Source organism: Geotrypetes seraphini, chromosome 5 (genome assembly GCF_902459505.1).
Source record: "Geotrypetes seraphini chromosome 5, aGeoSer1.1, whole genome shotgun sequence".
Lineage (NCBI taxonomy): Eukaryota > Metazoa > Chordata > Amphibia > Gymnophiona > Dermophiidae > Geotrypetes > Geotrypetes seraphini.
In genome coordinates this window covers 95,831,151-95,854,206 of record NC_047088.1, presented here as the reverse complement: position 1 = coordinate 95,854,206, position 23,056 = coordinate 95,831,151, and the positions used below count along the sequence as shown (strand labels likewise).

Here is a 23,056-nt window from a genome sequence, read left to right as displayed (position 1 = left end):
GAGGAGAGATGCTGGCATTGGCTGACTGAATACAGGATGTGCCTCTTACCACGAGAGGCACCTCCTGTAGGCAGCCAGCGCCGGCACCTCTCCTCTCTGTGCCTCTTCCCTTCCAGCAACCTCCATCTTGGGCGGCACACAATTTGTGATACACTGCTGTATAAGTTTGTTGTCACTCAAGCATACAAGTCTCAGTTTGGTGGCCCAGGAAGCAATGATATGGTACTAAACTCTTTTTATTATTATGATTTCCAACAAATGTTTACCAGCACTTCACCCAAGAGCAGCAGCAGATCTCTCTCTGGCACCTTCTTAACCACTGCCGTACTCCCTGGGCCATAGTGCGTACCGAACATGTCTGTGCAGGAGAGTGGAGGCAGCTGTATACTGACTGACTGCTAAAGTAGCTTGGAATGATTTTCTAGATTAGGTACTAGAGACACAGTAAACTGCTCCGGGAGTAAAAGCCTTTTCTGTTCATGCCATATAATTTACCTGTGATAAATAATTAAAACAAACTATGGAAGATATGCAAGTCCCGTTTGCTACTGGGAATAGGAGACAGAGAAAACAAAAATAGTTTAAAAAAAAATTAAAACCAGCACTCATATTCTGTGGTCATTTTTGGTGAATTTTTATATATGTTTTGGAGGTTTGCCTAACGTGGTTTTCATAAATTAAAAAAGGCACTGAGAAAAAGAATAGGATAATAAGAAAACAAAAGTGTCAAAATAAAAGGGACTTTGCTTTTCTCCTCACTACAGAAATATGTATCGGAGAGATGCTAAGCCTTGCAGGAGGTGTAAATGCGATGTGGCATTATCCATCCTAACCTAAATGTGAACTTTCGTTCAGATGCGTTTTTACTTGTAGTTCTTATGTGTAGCGTCCACTCAGTAAAATGTCTTGTTTGTATCAAGGTAGGTGCCTGTGGACTGAGCACTGTATGCACGAGACAGTGCGGCTGCTGCTGCTGCAGGGTACGTAAGGCCCAGTTTGGCACAGGAGCTCTGTAAGAAGGCTGGGAAGCGGAGGTCAGGGGTTACTGGACTGACCGGGTAGGCAGAGCGCTGGGCTAGTGGACTTTCATAGCCAGTAGCGGGAAGAAGGTCAGTTCCTGGAGTTGGGAAATTCAGGTCTAGGTTGCAAAGTGAGGGTGCAGGTGGAGGCTTGAAGCTGCTGCCCCCGGTTGGTATTTCAGCACAAGGGTGGATTGCTGGTGTCAAAGAGGTGCTGAACTTGTGGTATGGGATGCTGGCTGGGTACTCTTCACTGGCTTGCTTCATACTTTGGCGCCCAGGAGATGCAGTAGGGGAACTGTGGGAAAGAAGAGAAACTGTTTAGTTATCAAGTATAATGCTAATATCTTGTCCTGGAGAGATTAGCATTATAATCCATGATGGGGGATTTTAAGTAACTTGCTCAAGGTCACACAGGATAAAGTTGGTGATGGATAAGAAATTTGGATATGTAGACAGGGATTTAAATGGTTGTTGGTGGAGGTATGGGGTCTATTATATTTACTGAAAGATTTTTAGAAATGCAATCATGAAAAAATTAGGACACCCCATGAAATATTCAGTTCTTTCTTAAGAAATGTTCACATATTGATGCCAGATCTTTTTTTAAATTTATCTCTGGAAAAGAAAGTGATGAAATTGCAGGTAAACAACAAAACTTTCCTTGATTTACTCATGAAACAAAAGATATCCACAAAAATGTGTATTCTAACTGAGGAATAAATTAGGACACCCTAAACCCTAATAGCTAGTGTTACCCCCTTTGGCTGAAATAACTGCAGTGAAATGCTTCTTGTAACCATCTACCAGTCTATGACATCGGTCTGAGGAAAGTTTGGCCCACTCCTCAATGCAGAATTCTTTCAGCGTGAGATGTTTGAGGGTTGGTTTTTTGTTTTCCCGTGTAGAGCCCATTTCAAATCACCGCACAGCATCTCAATGGGATTAAGATCAGGGCTTTGACTTGGCCACTCCAGGATACTCCATTTCTTAGTTTTCAGCAAGTCCTTGGTGGATTTATTGATATGTTTTCAGTCATTTTCATGTAGCAGGGTCCAGTTCCGCTTCAGCTTTAATTTTCTTACAGATGGTCTCGCATGTTCCTCAAGCACCCTCTGATACACGGTAGAATTCAAGGTGGATTCTATGATGGTGAGCTGGCCAGGTCCTGCTGCAGGAAAGCATCCCCAAACCATGACACTTCCACCTCCATGCTTCACAGTTGGTATGAGGTTCTTTTCCTGGAATTTTGTATTTGGTGTACACCAAAAATGTCCTCTTTTCTGGTGTCCAAATAATTCAATTTTAGACTCATCTGTCCATAGAACACTATTCCAGAAGTCCTGGTGTTTTTCTACGTTCTTTCTGGAAAACTTCAGTCTGGCCTTGATGTTTCTCATGCAAGTTAAATTTGTGCAGTCTCTTTCTGATTGTAGAGGCATGCACTTTCACATCAACAGTAGCAAGAGCCTGCTGTAGGTTCTGTGATGACATTTGGGGGGTTTTGGAGACTTCTTATCTTGCGGTCTGCCTTGGGGGTCATCTTGCTTGGACAGCCAGATCTACGCATGTTGGCAGTTGTTTGGAAAGTCCTCCACATGCACACTATTTTCCGGACAGTGGAATGGCTACTGTCAAATTCTTTTGAGATCTTTCTAAATCCCTTACCAGACTTATAAGCTGCTACAATCTTCTTTCTGAAGGCCTCAGACAGCTCTCTTTTGATCTCACCATGGTGTTCACTCTCACCGCAGCAGTCATGAGCACACCAAACTAAATGTCTGAGGTTTTAAGTAGGGCAAACCTCCTTCAAAATGCTGAGTAACATAGAGTATGACAGCAGAAAAGGGCCAGCGGCCTGTCTGCCCACTCAAGAACCCTCCCTCCTTTGAGAGTCTGTCTTTTAAGTATAACTCTGCAGCAACCCCACCTGTTTGTAATGATGTTCTAATCATGTGCACCTGATGTGATACACCTGTGTGTGATTTCAGCCACTTTAAGTGGGAGGGTATGTGGGGGTGTCCTAATTTATTCCTCGGAATACACATTTTTGTGGATATCCTTTGTTTCATGAGTAAATCAAGGAAAATTTTTGTTGTTTACCTGCAATTACATCACTTTCTTTTCCAGAGATAAAAAAATATATATTTGACATCGATATGTGAACATTTCTTAAGAAAGAACTGTATATTTCATGGGATGTCCTAATTTTTTCACATGACTATATGTTGGGTTTTCTATTCCGCCTTTACCTATTAAGTTTAAGGTTGGATTACATTACAAGAGGCTGGGTCAGTTAGCCAGGAAGTTACATGGACAGTTTAACACAGACATTCAACAGAGTTGCTAGTGCAGGTAGATCAGTACAGTTATTAATACAGTCAGGACATAGTTACAAGTTCAAGTAGGTCATTGTTGGCTCATCGTTATGTCTTTCTCTTTCCCCTGCTTCTGGAACTGTCTATGTCTCTCTCAGCCCAGCTTTGGAGATTGTTTTCTTAGCCACAGTGTGCTTTCAAATCTGTGTAGTCCTGCTACTCTCCACTGGCTCCTAGCTGTTTGTCTCTTATAGAGCTGTGAATTTTCAGCTAACAGTTAGGCAAATCCTGAGTTTTTTCCTACCCAGCCTCTGTAAAGATGCTTTAATTACTTGCTAACATCTTTGCTATAAAGTAACTCAAAAGATTCAGGCCTAAATTCTTTAAAAAAAAAAAAAATGCATTAAAAAATGACGGGCTGCTATCACAGCCATTTTGGTAGCAAATTTTAAAAAAGCGAGTCATTCTCCCAAAAATGCTCATATAAATGAGTTTGGCAGAGACTAGTGAAGACTTGCTAGATTTGCATTTGCCTATCGCTGGTGATAGTGATGGGCACATGCACAGAAAAAACACAACAACCAACACCCCCACCTGCAGCAAGAGAGATGTTCACTATCTCCCACTGCTAAGCGAAACCCCCCCCCCCACCGCTCAGGCAGTGGGAGAGATACCCACTCTCTCCTGCTGCCAAGCGAACCACCACCACCACAGCAGCAGGAGAGATGCCCTTTCTCTCCTGCTGTATCACAACACCCCCCTGTCTCTGACCCTTCTCCCCATAACTTTAATTAGATGGCTGACCAGAGGGATGCCTACTCCCTCTGGCCAGCTGGCCCACCTCTTCCAAATGGGCTTTCCCCTCCCCAGTCTTTTTACCAGTGTACTCTCTCTGCTACGGTTTCACCCCACATCTCAAACACCTACGCTATGTAAATCTGTCAATGAAGCACTCTCTTCCTATAATACTATTCTCTCCTCCACTTTGGACATCCTCGCTCCTCCTGTGTCATGCCCTGTAAAACACACCAAACCCCAGTCCTCGCTGACCTCCAAGATCTGCCACTTATGTTCCTGTGCGGAACGCCACTGGCTGAAATCCCACGCTCTCATTGACTTTGTACACTTCAAATTCATTCTGACCTCCTTACAAGCTGCCCTCTCACTTGCAAAAGAAGACTATTGCACACATTTAACTGAGTCACTCGAATCCAACCCTCACCTCTTTGCCATGCTCAACTCTCTTACAGGTGCCCTCGCCTCCGACTTCCATTTCACTTTCTCCCTAGACCATGGCTAAGTACTTCCATGTTAAGGTCGACAAAATTACCCTCAAGTTCTCAACTGATCTGCCTCAGTCTCTCCCTCCGCCCTGCCCTGGTGACCCTCCATCGTCTCCTGCTGCCTTTTTCTCCTTCCTGGAAATCACTGAAGAGGAAACTGTGCATCTTCTTTCCTCCTCCAAACTCACTACCTGTTCCTCTGACACAATTCCCTGCCATCTGATCACCATCTCCCCTACTGTAATCCCCCTATCTGCCATATCCTCAACCTATCACTCTCCACTATGACTGTTCCTGACATAGTTATACCACTCCTGAAAAAACCTTCACTGGGCCTTTCCTGTACCTCCAATTATCGCCCTATCTCCTTTCTCCCCTTCTTATCCAAACTAGTAAAACAAGCTGTCCACTATCATTGTCTTGACTTCCTTTTGGCTCGAGCTATCCTCAACCCCCGTCAATCTGGCTTCTACCCCATTCATTCCATGGAAAATGCCATTGCTAAAGTCTCCAATGACCTGCTCCTGGCCAAATCCAAAGGACTATACTTCATCCTCATCCTCCTTGATCTGTCTGCAGCGTTTGACACCATAGATAACGTGACCATCAAAACGGGACATCTATTACTTTTCAGTCCCACCCCCAATCCTGCCCCAGCCCCACCCCCAATTTTTTCAATTCATTTTTCATGTACACACAATATCTAAATCTAATCTAAATCTAAACCTTAGGTTTGTGTACCGCATCATCTCTACATTTGTAAAGCTCGACACGGTTAACAAGAGTTAGGGTAGAAAGGAACTCCAGTGGAGGGAAGAGGCAAAATGAAGAAAAAATTTAGAAGACTAGAATAACCAGAGAGGGAGGAGGAGTTATTAATTCATAATGGTAAACATATAATTTAGAAAAAACACAAAGCACACTGTACGTAGAGAAAGTGTTAATTATCATTTACGAGTTTTGGGGTTTTTTCAAAGATGTCAAGGCAGATGACTTTAAAATATGCAATGTCACCTCAGTAACTATAGAAAAACAGACAAATATAGACAGCAGATATAAATTCTCAAAACAGACACATTTTGATCACTAAATTGAAAATAAAATCATTTTTCCTACCTTTGTTGTCTAGTGATTTCATGAGTCTCTGGTTGCACTTCCTTCTGACTATGCATTCTTCCTTATCCAACATTTCTTTCACAATCCAGCCCCATCCCCTTTGGGTCCAGGTCTCTCTCTCTTTTCCCTCAGTTACCCTCCCCAGATCCAGTTTCAGTTCTCCTTTGTACCTTTGTTCCAGGTCTCCCTCTCTCTCCCTCCTCTGTTATGATCTTGCATCTCCTTGTTCTTCCTCAGGGTCTCTCCCCCTCTGCATCTCCCTTAATCCAGCATCTGCTTCCTGTCTTTCCCCTTTGGTCCAGGCCTTTCTCTCTCTAGTCTTTCTAATCTGCTTACAACTCCCCCCCCCCCAATTTCTCTGCCTTTTTCTCTCTTTCCTCCCTCCCTGCTTCCTATGTCCCTCTCATTGCTTTCCAGTCTTTGTCCCACCCCTCCCCCGAAGCCAGCCAGCCTACCTCCCTGCCGTGCCGAAGCCAGCATTGCCTGTCTATCTGCCTCCCTTCCTCCAAAGCCTGGCCTACCGCCGATTCTTCTGTTTTCCCTACCTGGTCCGTCGCCACCGCCCGCTGCTGCTTCCCACTGCCACCGCAACAACAACCACAGGAAAGGCATGTCCAGGTACTGGCCCAGAAGCCTTCTCCCCGGCATAAATTCTGATGTCGGAAAGGAAGTTCCGGGCCAGCCAGGCAGCGATTGGTGGGGAAGCAAGGAGAGAGCCCATTCTCTGCGATCGCCTGTCCCGTTGTCCCCACAAACAGCTTCGGGACGCCATTCCAAAGCTGTGCATTAGGACAATGGGACAGGGGATCTGAAAAAGGGCCAGTCCCATTCAAAACGGGATGTATGGTCACCTTAACCATAGATCACAGCCTACTCGAAATGCTGTCCTTGCTTGGATTTCAGGGCTCTGTTATTTCATGGTTTTCCTCCTATTTTTCCCATCGTACCTTTAGCGTAAACTCTGAAGGATCCTCCTCCACTACCTTTCTCCATCTACATTTCTCTCAGTGCTCTAATTTCATCACACGCTTTCCAGTATCACCTCTATACTGATGACTCACAAATCTACCTCTTCATGCCTGAAATTTCTATGGGAATCTAGGCCTGAATCTCGGCCTGCCTGTCTGATGTTGCTACCTGGATGTCTTGTCGCCATCTAAAATTAAACATGGCCGAGACTGAATTCCTTAACTTTCCTCCTAAACCCGCCTCTATGACACCCTCATCCTCCATGTCTCGCAAATCTACCTCTTCACACTTGAAATTTCTATGGTAATCCAGGCTCGAATCTCGGCTTGCCTGTCTGACGTTGCTACCTGGATGTCTTGTCGCTGAGACTGAATTCCTTATCTTTCCTCCTAAATCCGCCTCTCCCCTTCTCCATTCTCACCCTCATCCTCCCTGTCTCGGCTTGCATTCTCGTTGCTCACCTTCTCTCATATCCAACAAACTGCCAAAACTTGTTTCTTTCTCTATAATATTGCTAAAATTTGTCCTTACTGAGCATACTGCCAAAACCCTCACCCATTCCCTCATCACCTCTCATCTGGATTACTGCAATGTGCTTCTCACTGGTCTACTGCTATGCCATATCTCGCCACTTCAATCTGTTCAGAACGTTGCTGTGCGCCTCATATTCCCCCCAGGGTCATTATGCCCACCTTGCTCTTCTCCTCAGGTCACTTCACTGGCTCCTGGTCCGTCTCTGCATACGATTCAAACTCCTCTTACCAAGGTTCAATTGTACTTGCTCTGCAGCTCCTCAGTATCTATCCTCTCTTGTTACCCCCTATATTCCTCTCTGGGAACTCCACTTGTCAGACAAGTCCCTCCTCTCTGTACCCTTCTCCTCTATCGCCAACTCCCATCTCCGTCCCTTCTACCTTGTTGCACCGCATGATTGGAACAACCTGCCTGGCTCGCTACATCAGACTCTGTCTCTGGCGGTATTCAAAGCCAGACTAAAAACCTACTTATTTGAAGCTGCATTTAAACATTGACCCAATCCCTTAATAGTCCTGTACCACCTTTTAGCCCCCTCTGTGTGTCTGTCATAATTAGGCTGTAAGCTGTTCTGAGCAGGGACCATCTCTTGCATGTACAATGTTCAGCGCTGCGTGTGCCCGGTAGCGCTATAGAAATAATAAATTGTTGATGTTCAAGGAGTTGCATTAGACAGTTTAGAAATGGGCTTTTTACAATTACCATTTTAGCTCAGAGTTGGCTTCCTGGTTTGGTATATAAATGTTTTTAAAAGTTTTCTAAACCTGAGATAATGGTCACAAAATCATAGTGTAGATGGTAATTGGTTTCCAGCATTTTGCTAATTGATATTGGATGGATAAGTTAATTTGCCTGGAAGACTTTATATTGTTGCATGCTGGAATTTTAAGTGGAAAAGATTTCTGGTGGAATATGTGTTGGAGGCACCCTAGAGTAGGATAGCCAACTGTGTTAGGTAGCTGGGTGCATTGCCTGTCAGGATCTTAAAGGCAGTGATGCCTAATTTAAGCTTGATCCTTGTGGTGATAGGCAGCCAATGTAGTTTCATATAGTACGGCTGTAGGTGTTCTGATTTACATAGTCTATATATGAGTCTTACTGCTGCGTTTTGAACTAGTTGTAGATGTGATAGCAACTTTTTAGAGCAAAGAGCTAGTGTTACAGTAGTCTAGTCAAGATAGGATTAGGGTTTGCACTAACATTCGGAAAGCCTCTGTTCCAAATAATTTCTAATGGATCTTAAATTTCTCATCACAAGGAAAGATTGTTTTATTATTGATTGTACATGGTTCTTTTAGATAGGTAGTTATCAATTTCTACTTCTAAGATTTGGGGATTGTAGTTCTAATGGAAATTATGTGTAATCCTTGGAGTGTGGTGTGGATCAGTTGAGAGACCTAGTCAAAGGAATTTGGTTTTGTTATTTAGTTTTGAGGTAGTGGATTGAGGTCAGTTTTTTATGATGTGGACACATTTTTTGACAGTGAGTGAGGGTGTTGGCTAATGCAGCTGTTACAAATAGCATGATCATTATATTGTCTGCACAGGTGAAGTATTTTATTCATGCAAGATCTAGGTTGGCTTCCGAGGATTGCATTAGAAAGTTGAACACTGATGATGAAAGTGGGGATCCTTGGGGGACCCTGTTGGGTGGATGCCAGCTGTCAGAAAGCTTACCATCCTTACATACAGCATAATGCTGAGTGGTTAGGAAGCCTTGGAACTAGGAGAGGACTGGACTGCTAGATCCAAAATCACTGAAGATTTTGGACATTTGATCAAAGTCTACTATGTCAAATGCACTGCTTAGGTCAAATTGGATTATGATTGTGCTGTGACCCTTGCTTAGTAGTTCTTTGCTGTATGTTGCTATTGTTGTAACTACTGTCTCGGTGCTGTGATTTTTCCTGAATCCCAATTGTGAAGAGTGGAGGATATTGCAGTGTTGTAAGTAGTATTCAAGTTGTTCTGTGACATATCCTTCCATCATTTTGATAAATAGAGGGATGGAAGCTACTGGCCAATTGGTCACTCAGAAAGGATTCTTGGGAATAGGTATTAAGATAATTCCTCCTCCTGATTTGGGGACAAGGCCTGATTTTAGTTGAGCCATAGGGTTATTTTTCCTATGGTTGTTGGGGTGATTGATCAGGTAAGGTAGGCAGGTGTTGAAGCTGCAATATACTTTGGAGTATTTTAGGAAAAGCTGTTTTGTGTCTTTGAATTTAATCTCTTCAAAATTGTAATGAGTTATTTCATTCCAATATGATTCAGGAGCTACTGTGTTTCTATTAAAAGAGGCTATTCAGGGGATTGGTTTTGTTATTAATATCTCTTTCTAGAATATGGTAATTCTAGGAGTAAGTGATATGACCAAGGTATGTTGGATAGGGAACTAGATTTTAGGTAGCTTGTGCTTTTTGCTGAAATGAAGGAGGCAAGTAGATCTAACTAATGACCCTTTTTGTGTGTGGGTTGTTGAAACAAGGGTTTGAGGTCTAGCTCATGTAAGAGGTTGAGTCTAGGTGGAGGTTGAGGCAGTGGCATACCTAGGGTATGTGGCACCCGGGGCCCATCATTTTTTTACACCCCCCTCCATGTAAAAAAATATTTTTTGTAATGACCATGAAACGGAATAAATGGTCAGAATAGAAATAGGCAGTGAAAGTTTTCTTATATTCCAAACATAACATAACATAAATTATGTCTGAATTGTCATGACATCAGAAGTACATATGGAGTAGTTGCAGGTGATGCTTGGCACAGTTCTGATTGTGTTAGTTCGGTTTTATGTGTTTTTTGAATAGAAGGGTTTTTATTTCTTTTTGAAGGTTTTGCAGTCTGTGGTCGATGTCAATTGGTTGTAGAGTTGGGGGTCGAGTGTTGCAGCTCGAATGGCTAGGAGGTTGTCGAACAGTTTTTTTCTTTTGACGTTTTTGGTTGGAGAGTGTGTGAATGGTGTGTGAGTTCTCCTATGTCTGTTTGAGGTGGATTGAATTATTTAGCTGAAGAAATTAGTTACCCCCTCATCCCACACACATTAATTCTCTTCCATTTTTGTTCCCATTATAAAAAACACTGATAAGTTCCCAGAAAAAAAATACATTAAAATAAGAAGTGAAAACAAAGGCCCCTACAGATGAGAACATAACATAAGAATAGCCTAACTGGGTCAGACCAATGGTCCATCATGCCCAGTAGCCCATTCTCATGGTAGCCAATCCAGGACACTAATACCTGGTCAAAACCCAAAGAGTAGCAACATTCCATGCTACCGATCCAGGACAAGCAGACACTTCTCCCATGTCTTAATAACAGATTATGGACTTTTCCTCCAGGAGTTTGTCCAAATCTTTCTTAAAACCAGCTACACTATCTGCTTTTACCATAACTTCTGGCCACTTCATTTTTAAGTTTAGATCTTTCCTTTCAAACAGAGACCTTGCTAGATGTCAAATACAGCACAAGGTAACTTCACATGGACTTAGCTGTGCAGGAAATGTGAATCTCCTCATACACCCACCATATAGTGCAAAAATGTGCAAAGGTCTGTTTTTTTCTTTCGATCACTACATAGCCTAATGCCACACAAGCAACGCTGTTACAAACATATTCTGTAGGTCAATGCTAAGGATAACAAAGTTTCCTTCCTTGGACCAGAAGGAGATACTGATAAACCACTGGAAGAGATCCCAAAACAACACCCAAAGACCCACTCAGTGTGTGAACCAGTTGAGTGGAGTGGACTAACTGGGGGGTGGAAATGGGCCCGGAGTTTGCTCAGCAGAATTTCCCAGACCACCTCTTCCTCTCAACACATTGACACGCTGCCACCATCACCACTAGGAACACTGGGTAGGCCAGCTATGCTATAAACTTTATAAAACACATTATTATATTTTCTTATAAAGCACATATTTTAACTGAACTCTCTGACATCCTCAGCCTTTCCATTCACAAAAATAGAAGGAAGAAAAGTTCCCATTTCCTGCTGTCTCATGTCCCCGGCCTATACAATATTTTTTTTCTGCAGACCCTTCAAAGGTCTGACCAAATCCTTGTTTCACTTGCATTATAAAGTACTGAGGATGCCATCTCTCCCCAATCCCAGGTCCTAAAGTCTAAGACAGTAGCGCAAACTAATGCTGCCAGATTCAGGAAAAAAAATTTCGATTTGATTCAGCCTATTGAATTGGTTTTTCAATTCGATTTTCCTGCTCAGTTGGGTGATTTTTTTCAAAACTCCTGGTGGGTTTTATAGCTTTTTCACCCCCTTTGGCTTCTCCTAACCACACTGGCGCTGTGGTGTAAATAAAATAAAGAAACAAAAAGGACTTTTCCTCTCTCTGTTAAATCCTAGCTCACGTTTGCAGTCCAACACCAGCTCAGGCAGGATACACATTTCAAATCTGACATATTATAATCACAAAACAGAAAATAAAATTAATTTTTCTACCTTTTGTTGTCTGGTTATATTTCAAATCTTGTTGGTCCAAGGCTCTGGTTTTCTTCTGATAACTTGCTTGCCAGGGTCTCCTTCTTTCTGCATGCTAACCATCCATCTGCCAACTCTGTCCTCCCTTTCCATTTCCCTTCCCTTCCCAGGAAGTCTGGTATCTTTCCTTTTTTTCATCTCCCTCCACAGATCCACCTTTTCTTAACTACCCTTTCATCCGGCATCTCTCCCTCCTTCCCCACCACCCCAGAGTCCACCATCTCTCCCTTTCTTTTCCTAATTACCCTCCTATCCAGTATCTCTATCCTTCCTCCACACCATCCCTTGTGTTCAATTTCTCTCCCTTTCTGTTCCTTCCCTCCCTAAATCCCATGGTCCATCATCTCTCTCCCTCTCCTCTATTTTCAAACCCATTATTTCTTCCCCCCCCAAAGTTTGGCATATGCACGTCTCTTTGAACACCCCCTTCCCTCTGTGTACTTCTAAACCAGGGTCCCCCCCAAAGGCCTGTCCCCCCTTAAAGGTCTGCCTGTCCCCCCTTGAAGGCTTGTCCCCCCCCCTTGTAGGCCTGTCCCCCCCTTGAAGGCCTGCACCCCCTTGAAGGTCTGCACCCCCCCGAAGGCCTGCACCCCCCCTTGAAGGCCTGTCCCACCCCCTTGTAGCTTGTCCCCCCCCCCTTGTAGGCCTGTCCCCCCCTTGAAGGCCTGCCTGCCTGTCCCCCCCTTGAAGGCCTGTCCCCCCTTGAAGGCCTGCACCCCCCTTGAAGGTCTGCACCCCCCCGAAGGCCTGCACCCCCCCCGAAGGCCTGTCCCCCCCGAAGGCCTGTCCCCCCCCTTGAAGGCCTGCCTGCCTTCCCCCCCCTTGAAGACCTGTCCCCCCCTTGAAGGTCTGCACCCCCCAAAAGGCCTACACCCCCCCCGAATGCCTGCATCCCCCCAAAGGCCTGTCCCACCCCCTTGTAGGCCTGCCCCCCCTTGAAGGCCTGCCTGCCCCCCCCTTGAAGGCCTGTCCCTCCCCCTTGAAGGCCTGCACCCCTTGAAGGTCTGCACACCCCCCCAAAGGCCTGCCTGCCTGTCACCCCCCTCCCCCTTGAAAGCCTGCCTGCCTGCCCGCCCGCCCCACCCTGAAGGCCTGATGCCCCGACCCACCCCGAAGGACCGCTCGCCCCCCTGGCCTCCCCGCACCACCTATGAAGCAGCCGCAGCAGGATCGCGACGTCAGTGATCCCTGCGCTGCTTGGGCGCTGCTTACTGCGCTGCGGTCCCGCCCCTCCTTTGACGTCAGAGGAGGGGCGGGACCGCGGCGCAGGAAGCAGTTCCCAAGCAGCTCAGGGATTGCTGATGTCGCAATCCTGCTGCGGGCTGCTTCACAGGTGGTGCAGGAAGGTCAGTGGGGCAAGTGGTCTTTCGGGGGTGGGGGGGACTGAACGGCAAGGCCGGGAGCACCCCCTCAGGGCTGGCACCTGGGGTGCATCGCCCCCCCCCCCGCCCCCCCCTTGGTACGCCACTGGGTTGAGGTCTCCTATGATAAAAGTGGAGTCATATAGTATCGTGGTTCTTGGGATGATGTCTGAGAACTGTGGTTCAGCTTCTAGCCACTTTTCAGGAGGGATGTAGAATAGCATGCAGCAGATGGGGTGTTGGGAAAAGTCACTGTTTATTTCTACCATTAGTAGTTCTAGTGAGGTGAGAGTAATAGATTCTATATTTTGATGTGAAAAGATGATTTCCAGTGGAATAGATGTGTTATTCTAGACAGACGGGTATTATCCCCTTATGAGCTGTGCAGAAGGAATCCGTTCCAGCTTTTGAATCCCTCCTCCTTCACTAGAGGGCTCTGCTGCCCTCCTTCAGTTTTTCATGTGAGCCAGGAATCTTTCTTTATTTTATTTTTTTGTCTTTTTGTGTTTGGTTTTTTTTTTTAAAAGAACAACAACTTTTTGATGCCTTTTGGTGCTTAGAGCTCCTCTCCTCAAGGGTTCAGCTCTGCCTGCATGGAGAAGAAGCAGACTGCAGTCTGCAGCTGACAGGCCAATCCCTTTGTGGTAGCTGTTGGCCAGTCTGCAGAAATTTTTCTGGAATTCAAGGTCCGTTCCCCTTGTAGCATTGCACGCCTGCTATGTTGCAGGGACTTCAGCACAGGCTGTCAGGCATCAATAAGGGGCTCCGGAGGGTGCTGGCTGCATGTCGCCTGCCCTCTTTTGCGTCTGTGGAGCTTCAAGGCTCAGTCAAACACCAGTCTGACTAGCAGCTCAAAGATTCAGCATGGGATGAGCAGTCCATTTGAAGTGGTGATTTCTTCTTCCAGATCCAGCTATCATAGGAATTGAGGCAGGCTGCAGTATGTTTCCAGCACAGGTCACAGTGAGTATGGCTGTTACAGCCTATGAGGAAAATCATTGGGGGGGTGTCTTTTAAAACCATTTTTTTTAGGATTCTGCCCCTTCCCTTAGATTTCTTCACCTCCAAAATCCCCAAATTTTTTTTCCTTTTATTTAAAACCATTTTGGAGCCTTTTTTGGCACCAAAATGTTGCTATGGCAGCCATCTTAGATTCCCAATTTTTTTCAACATTCTCCAGAACCTTCAAATCACCTCATTTTGCTTCAAAACTGGTTGAGATGGAGTCCCCTGGCTCCTTTACTCGCAGTTCATGCAAAATTTTCAGCGGATGGACATGCAAAGAGCCCAATACAAATGGAATCCAAAATAAAACTACTAGGAGTCATCCTAGATAAAGACTTAACTTACCATGATCAAATAAGTTCTGTCATTAAAAGTTGCTTTTACAAACTCCGTCTTATCCGCTCCTTAACTTCTATTCGCGAAACTCCCTCTATCAAAACTCTAATCCACTCATTAGTCATCTCTCATCTTGACTATTGCAACTCCTTATATAATGGGATCACTCAAAAGGAATCACGTCATCTGCAGCTTATCCAAAACACAGCCATCAAACTCATACATAAAGCAGGAAAATATGACCGTCACTCCTCTTCTTCGAGAATCGCACTGGTTATCCATCTCACATTGCACCACATATAAAATTCTCTTGCTTTCAAAATTAAACTTACGCGCTCTCCAGCATTTCTTGATAAACATATTATTCCTTACTCCTCATCACGAACCCTCAGATCAGCAGACCAAAACTTGATGACTGTCCCTCCAATCAAGGAACTTTATTACACTTGAAATACAAACTTTTCCTTTACAACCCCTACTCTCTGGAATGCTATGCCATCTCACCTCTGCCAAGAAAATTTTCTTGATAAATTCAAAACCAAACTCAAAATCTTCTTATTCCAAGATGCATTGCATACCATAGCGCTTGACAATAACCCTCTTCAACTGTAACACACTCCACAAAAGAACTGTTTCTATGAAGCGACACCCATTCCCTGATATTTTTCCCCTCCACTCATACCTCCATTTACTATTATTTTTACAATGTAATTATAAACTTTCCTTTCCCCCACTCCCTCAAGTCCAGGTATGTCATCGTCTACTTTGTTTCACCTTTTCTTTTTTACCCAGTTTTTACATTTACTTTTATGTTTTTAGCTCTGTAAACTGGCCAGATACACGCTGATGGTCGGTATATTAAAATGTAAATAAACTTGGAAACTTCTTGTACCATAGGCCCTGCAGCATATGAAGGAGGGGCATGAGCAGCCAGCTTAACCTCTCCTTTACTCTCTTGGGCTGAAGAATGGTCAGGGAGACTATGCGTTGGGAGTAAATCCCTTCCAGAGTCTCAGAATGGCAGTCATTCTAAACGCATGAGCATGGAGGCCACAGAGCCCAAGAGACAAAAACTGGAGTTATCTAAAGGAGACTGCGCTGCCTAATACAGAATTTTCTCCAGTTTGTCAATCTGATGTGGAGAGCTTATCTGGATAGATGAGATCCCCAGGGGATGTCTGGCAGAACACCAGGAGGTGCTTAAGGGGGCGAGGGCTCCCACGGCACATGCATCTAGGTGTCAGAGCCTGACTAGGATCTAGTGGGCCTTTCTGAGGGAGACTGAGATGATGATGATGAGTCTATTTCTATGTCTTCCCTGTTGGGAGATGCAGGATCGCAGACCGATGTGAGTGCTCAAGATACAGTGATAGCCCTCGATCAAAGGGATGACCTCACACCCTCAACTCTTTTCTATTTTGAACAGATTGAAGGGGAGAGAGACAGTTGAGTGAAAAACCTGAAAGAAGTATGTTACAGTAGTCTAAGCGAGAAATGATGAGGGTGTGCTCGGAGAGGAGAAGAGATATTATAGTGGAGGAAGCAACAGATTTTAGCAGTGTGTTGGATCTGAGTGGAGAAGAGAGAGGAGTCAAAGATTTCCCTGAGGTTGGGAGGTGACAAGACAGGGAAGAGGAGAGTGTTATCCACAGAAATAAAGAATGGTGGGAGGGGGCAGGTAGGTTTAGGCAGAAAGATAAGGAGTTCATTTTTATCCATATTCAGTTTTAGATGATGGTGAGACATCCAAGCAGCAATACTGGATAGGTGGGCTGAGATTCAGGCCTGAATTCCTGTAGAGATATCTCATGTGGAGAGATAGATCTAGGAGTCATCAGCATAGAGGTGATACTGAAAACCATGGGAGGAGATCAGTGTACTGAGAGCGGGTATATATGGAGAAAAGGAGAAGGCCCAAGACAGAGCCTTGAGGTACACCAATAGACAGTGGGATGACAGTGAAGGAGGATCCACCATAACATACACTGAAAGTACGATGGGAGAGAGAGGAAGAAAACAAGGAGAGAACAGAGCCCTAGAGTCCCGAGGACAGCATATCAAGGAGTAGGTGGTGGTCAGCAGTATCAAAGAACATAAGAACATAAGAAGTTGCCTCCGCTGAGGCAGACCATAGGTCCATCCTGCCCAGCGGTTCGCTCCCGCGGCGGCCCATCAGGCCCATTGCCTGAGTAGTGGTCTATACCTATCTATACCCTTCAATCCCTTTTTCTTCTAGGAATCTATCCAAGCCTTCTTTGAAACCATGTAATGTTTTCTTGTCTACAACAGCCTCTGGAAGCGCGTTCCATGTATCCACCACCCTCTGAGTGAAAAAGAACTTCCTAGCGTTTGTTCTAAACCTGTCCCCTTTCAATTTCTCCGAGTGCCCCCTTGTACTTGTGGTGCCCCATAATTTGAAAAATCTGTCCCTGTCTACTTTTTCTATGCCCTTCAGGATCTTGAAGGTTTCTATCATGTCTCCTCTAAGTCTCCGCTTTTTCAGGGAGAAAAGTCCCAACTGCTTCAATCTGTCGGTATATGGGAGATTTTCCATTCCCTTTATCAGTTTAGTTGCTCTTCTCTGTACTCCCTCAAATATTGCCATGTCCTTCTTGAGGTACGGCGACCAGTACTGGACACAGTACTCCAGATGCGGCCGCACCATTGCACGATACAGCGGCATGATGACTTCCTTCATCCTGGTCGTAATACCCTTCTTAATGATACCCAACATTCTGTTTGCTTTCTTTGAGGCTGTGGCGCACTGCGCCGATGCCTTCAGTGATGTGTCTACCATCACTCCCAGGTCTCTCTCCAGGTTACTGACCCCTAGTGGTGTTCCCCCCATTTTGTATGTGAATATTGGGTTCTTTTTCCCCACGTGCATGACCTTGCATTTCCCTATGTTGAAGCTCATTTGCCATTTTTCGGCCCACTTTTCCAGCTGCGTCAGATCCTTTTGGAGATCTTCGCAGTCTTCCCTGGTTTGAGCCCTGCTGTATAGTTTGGTGTCATCTGCAAATTTAATGACATCACACTTGGTTCCCGCCTCTAGGTCGTTTATGTAGATATTGAACAGGAGCGGTCCTAGCACCGACCCCTGCGGAACTCCGCTCGTGACCCCTTTCCAGTCTGAGTAATGGCCCTTTACGCCAACCCTCTGCTTCCTGTTTGCCAGCCAGTTTTTGATCCATCGGTGGACCTCCCCTTGCACCCCGTGGTTCCATATCTTCTTAAGCAGTCTCTCGTGTGGTACCTTGTCGAAGGCTTTTTGGAAGTCAAGGTAAATGATGTCTATAGATTCCCCTTTATCCACCTGGCTGTTCATCCCCTCAAAGAAGTACAATAAGTTTGTGAGGCATGACCTGCCCTTGCAGAAGCCATGTTGACTCGGTTTTAGCTGCCCATTTTTTTCGATGTGTTCACAGATGCTGTCTTTAATCAGTGCCTCATCATCTTTCCCGGGACTGAGGTCAGGTTCACTGGCCTGTAGTTTCCTGGGTCGCCCCTTGAGCCCTTCTTGAAGATGGGCGTAACATTTGCAGCAGACAGATTGAGAAGGATGAGAATAAAGTAGAGGCCATTGGATCTGGCCAAGAACACGTCATTAGAGACTTTAGCAAGGGCAGTTTCCATAGAATGGAGAGGGTGAAAGCCCGATTGAAGCGGGTCAAGAATATCATGAGAAGAAAGGAAGTTCAGGCAATTTGTGTTGCAGAAGCTGGAATAGAGTTTGGAGGGACAAGCGGTTCGAGTCTTCTTGGACAATGCTACTGCGGTTGCGTGTCAATCACTAGGGAGGCACCAAGAATGTGCAGCTGAGTCTGGAGGCTTGCTTACTGTTCAGGTGGGCAGAGCTTCATTTTTAGGTTCTCTCAATGGTGCATGTAGCAGAGATGGATGATGTCTGGGCCGATTTTTTCAGCAAACAGACATTGGATGTGGGAGAATGGACATTGTCTGCAGCAGCCTTCCAAAACATTGTTCATTGCAGGGGTTGCCTAACATTCAATCTGATGGGGACCACAAGAAAGTGGACCAATTCTTCAGTTGAGCTTGGAAGTGCAGCTGGATGCTGTAATCCAGCTATGGCAAAGAGTAAGCTCTTGTACATGTTCCATCTGTGGCCCATGATAGACCAGATACTTCACAGGAGTGCAAGCCATCGGGGAACAGTCATTCTTGTGGCTCCTGATGGCCACACAGACCATGGTATTCAGACCTAGTTCATCTTCAGAGGGGTGCAATTCTCAGACTGTGAGTACAGCTGGACCTTCTTTCTCAGGGACCAGGGTCATAGAAGATCTAGATTGCTTTGCTGTTACGGCATGGCTCTTGAGTGCACAAGCAATACTCAGAGGTAGTGATTGCTACTCTGTTCAGAGCCAAAAAGCATACAATAGTCTCTGCTTATGCTAAGGCATGGGAAACATTTCAGCTCTGGTGCTTTAAGGAGAACAAGGAGCCATTCTCTGCTCCAATCTCAATGGTGTTAGGTTTCCTCCTGGCTGACCTTGACAAGAGCATAAAGCTTCCTTGGCGACTCATCTGGACATAGGCAGATTCCTAAAGAGGGTGCTTCAGCTGAGGTCCATGGTAAAATATCATGGAACCTTAACGTGGTTTTGCAAGGCCTCAGTAAGGCTCCATATGAGCCACTGCAGGATGTGTCCTTGATAGATCTGATGCTCAAGATGGTTTTTCTTGTGGCTATTACCTAAGTGAGAAGAGTCTTGGAGCTCCAGGCTTTTTATTACAGAAAAATTTTCTTCAAGTTCAGAGGCTGGAGTTTCTTTGCACACCATTCCATCCTTTTTGCTGAAGGTTGTTTCAACTTTCCATGTCAATCAAGAGGTCAGATTGCCAGTGTTCTAGTCTACTGGTTCTAAGAAGAAGGCTAGGATTCTGAAAAAGTTGGATGTGAGAAGAGTGCTTCTCCGATATCTTGAAGTCACCAATGAGTTCAGACTATCTGATGATTTTGGGGGGCTCACTAGCCAGGTTAAATGAGGCACACTGGCTTCCAAGGCCATGATCTCCAGATGGATCCATAGGACCATATTGTCAGCATATATTGCCTGTTGAAAACAGTCTGTGTAAAGGCCCCTTCAACTAGAAGCATGGCTTCTTCATGGGTGGAAGCTCAGGCAGTCTCCCCCAAGGAGATTTGTAGGGCAGCGACTTAGTCCATTCTACATTTTCCAAGTTTTACAGGGGGATGTAACGACAAGGGAAGACTCCGTCTTTGGTTCCTCAGTATTATGAGCTGGCATAGTGGTACCACTCTTGATTTCTAGGACTGTTTTTGTACATCCCATCTGTCCAGAATGACACACCTATTGCACTAGAAAAAGAGATTTGGTTCTTACCTTGCTAATATCTTTTCTAGTAGATAGGTGTGTCATTCTGGAGTCCCATTCTCTGTTATTTCCTGTGCCTGACTACTGTCTCATTCAGAAAGTTTGAGTCCAAACTGAAATTTGGTTGTCGGTCAGACATTAAGTCTATGAAGAATAATCTATTGCTATAATGTTTCTGTTTGGCATGATTGTTTTGCTGTTTTGATTGTTCAACAGCAATGTTATAACATGTTTGTTATAATTTCAGAGAGAACAAAGTTGTAGTTTGGGAAGTTTCCCCATACCACTCCTTCACAAGTGTTTCTATTTGGGACTATTGCCTGCTTTGGTACAAACTGAAGGGACAGCAGACAGAATCCTCTAGTGAAGGAGGAGGGATTCAAAAGCAGGAGTGTATTCTTTCTGCATGACTCGTGAACATTGGGGATATTACCCATCCATCCAGAATGACACATCTATCTACTAGAAATGATATTAGCAAGGTAAGAGCCTAATCTCTTTTTGTGCAGTATCGCCAGACCACCACCCTGCAACCAATTCTCAGTAGGTGAGTGATTTTGTAATCTGGACAGAGTAGTTGTAATTTGAGGTCATTTTGCATTGAAATATGTGAGATTCCTGTGCAATCCCTGTGTATGGAACCTGATGAGTTCATATACAGGCATTCCTCAAGTTACAGATGCCCGACTTAAGTACGACTCATACTTAAGAACGTGGTTGCGTCTTCATTTGATTTCCCTGAGAAGTATTTCCAGTGGCATCGACTTCTACCCTTCTCCTGTAGCAGATTCAGGAATGATGTATGGCCACATTAAGAACAGTGTGTGGTAGTGCATGCTATACCTTAGAGGGAACATTGCTAGGGACAGTTGACCCTTTTGTTAGTTGGGAGCAGAGGTAAGCAGCAAGAATCTTAAAATCTTCAAGTTCTGAGTTACATACAAATCTGACTTAAGAACGACTTTAAAAGCATAACTCATTCTTAAACTGGGGACTGCCTGAACTGGGGTAAAAGATATTTAGAACAGCTCTAGGATTAGGTTGTTTACTCTTGTGGGAATTTGAGGTTGAACTCCCAAGTAAACCTTGAGGAATTCTACAAATTGCAAAAAAATTCCATTTTTTGTTGAAGTGTTCATATATTTTAACATGATATATTTTACATTCCTGAATTGTTCTCCATTTATTTTTTAGGATCCTGATCAGATGATCAAATCCTGAGAAGCATGAGTTTTCCTTCCTCCCTACTACTTTCCCAAACCCTACAGCAATGTTCCCTTGCCTTTTGGGATGTATAAGTTTATTCTTGTCCTTTAATGCCTGCCATCTTTTGCTAATGTTTTATCTCTCTTTGCATTTTTTCCCTATTCCATGATACAGTATATACAGTAGGAGCACCATGAACCCCTGGTCTATAGCATACAGTGATATCTTGGGCTTGGTTGTGTCTAATGGACTTTTTATGTAGGTGAAGGGTGAAGTTAAACTTGTAAAGGCAGTCTTTTCTGTCTATGGAGATGAAGTGGGTAGCCATTGCTGGTTGACATTGCATTATACAAAAAAAAAAAAACAAATAGACTGTAGATTAGGCAATTTTGAATCTGATTGAAGGATGGAATGGATTAAGAATTCTCAAATTTTTTGAGAGCCTCTTCTCTCAAAGAGAGGGGAAACACCTCACTGTTCTTACTGAGTTAATTTAAACAAAAATGCTACAACCTTAAAATCATTGCCTCTTCTCTTAAAACTACCCAGAATGTGCTGATACTTTACTGCCAACAAAAAAACTAGCAAAAAGCATGTTTTTAATAAGCTCAGAAATGAATCAAAACCCTGTACTATACCAGTAAATATTACAGGAAGTCTGAATTCTCCAAATGGTAAATGGACCCTATTCATGCTGTTCTTATTGTACACCACGTAGTATTTATTGTAAAGAATGGAAAGAAGGATTATACAGTACATTTGTGAAAGAAGCCAGCTTTCAAACTTAGAGAGACATTCACTTTTATCATAAAGAGCAAGGTGACGGCTCTGTGATTCAGGGAGAGGTGGGGTGATCAGACCACCACCCTAATAATTTTGGGGCTGGTGTAGAAAGCATGCAGGAGAGCAGTGCACTGATGGCTGAGCTTGTGGCGATGCTGTAAGCTAAGGATATGCAAATTCAGCACATGCATAACTTGTGTATTAATTGGGGAAACCCTGTCTAGTATGTGAGCCCAAGATCTGCAGTAAGGGTGCCTTTATTATGTGCAGGTCTGAGCAAATATTAAGTGTCAGCACGTGAATCAAAATGTTCTTGCAAAAATTTATTGCACATAACATTTTTGTGAGGCTAATATTTATGTGCAGAATGACATTACAGTTTATGTACGTGTGCTGTCACTTGTTTATACATGGGACATGCACATTATGCTGTTACTTCTGGTTCTTTCCATTTACCATTGCAGGTCTGGTTGCAGAGAAAAGAAAAACAAGGCATTTAAATCCCAAGGACTGGCATTAAATTCTAACAACCAACTCTTCTATGGTGCTCTGGTAAAAATCTTTTCACAGTGGGCCCCACTCACCTGCCCCACATGTTAAAGGAAACCCGCCTGGTGGCATCCCTTTGTCAAGCCTCTCAAACCCCCTATACCTGAAGATAGGGGCAATGTCTACTTGCTCCTGCCTCTGGCACTGCAATATTCAAAATGCAGTGCCTTGCCCTTTGCAGTGCATTCTGGGATGAAGTGGCGTAGCAAGGGTGACAGGTACCAGGGGCGGTCACACCCCTCTCCCGCCCTCTTCTCTCCCCCCCTCCTTCCCTGCTTGCCATTTCCTTCACCCATACCTCTGCAGTGTTCCTGGCGCGAGCAGCAACCCCCCCAACCTGCTGTCGTGCCAGGCTCTTTCTCTGATGTCACTTCCTAGGCGCAGGTCCAGGAAGTGATGTCAAAGGAAGAGTCAATGCTGGCACGACAGCAGGTTGGGGGTTACTGCTCATGCCAACAACGTTACAGAGGTATGGGGGAAGGGAAGTGCTTTGGCATTGGGGGTGAGGGGTGGAGAGGAGGATGGGTGCTTGCACCCTTACCCAAGATGGCACCTGGGACGGACCACCATTTGCCCCCCCCCCTTACTTACATCACTGGCACTGGGCAGAGTTTGTCTACCCTATAAGATAATTTTAGGTATGGGTAATGGGGGTGCTACTAGACACCAGGGAGGTTTCCTTTAATATGCAGGGGTTGGGTGGGGTGAGGGAAAGGAGGGGG

The 23,056-nt window shown here is 44.7% G+C and overlaps 1 protein-coding gene across 1 annotated transcript in view; it reads right to left on the bottom strand.

The window, feature by feature from the left end:
• Positions 1-893: 893 nt before the first annotated feature.
• Positions 894-23,056, bottom strand: part of LOC117360365 (T-box transcription factor TBX6-like) — a 79,922-nt gene continuing 57,759 nt past the window's right edge. The window contains exon 8 of the mRNA XM_033944064.1: positions 894-1,317. Within this exon, the coding sequence (XP_033799955.1) occupies positions 894-1,317 (424 nt within the window). The remainder of the gene's footprint in view (positions 1,318-23,056) is intronic.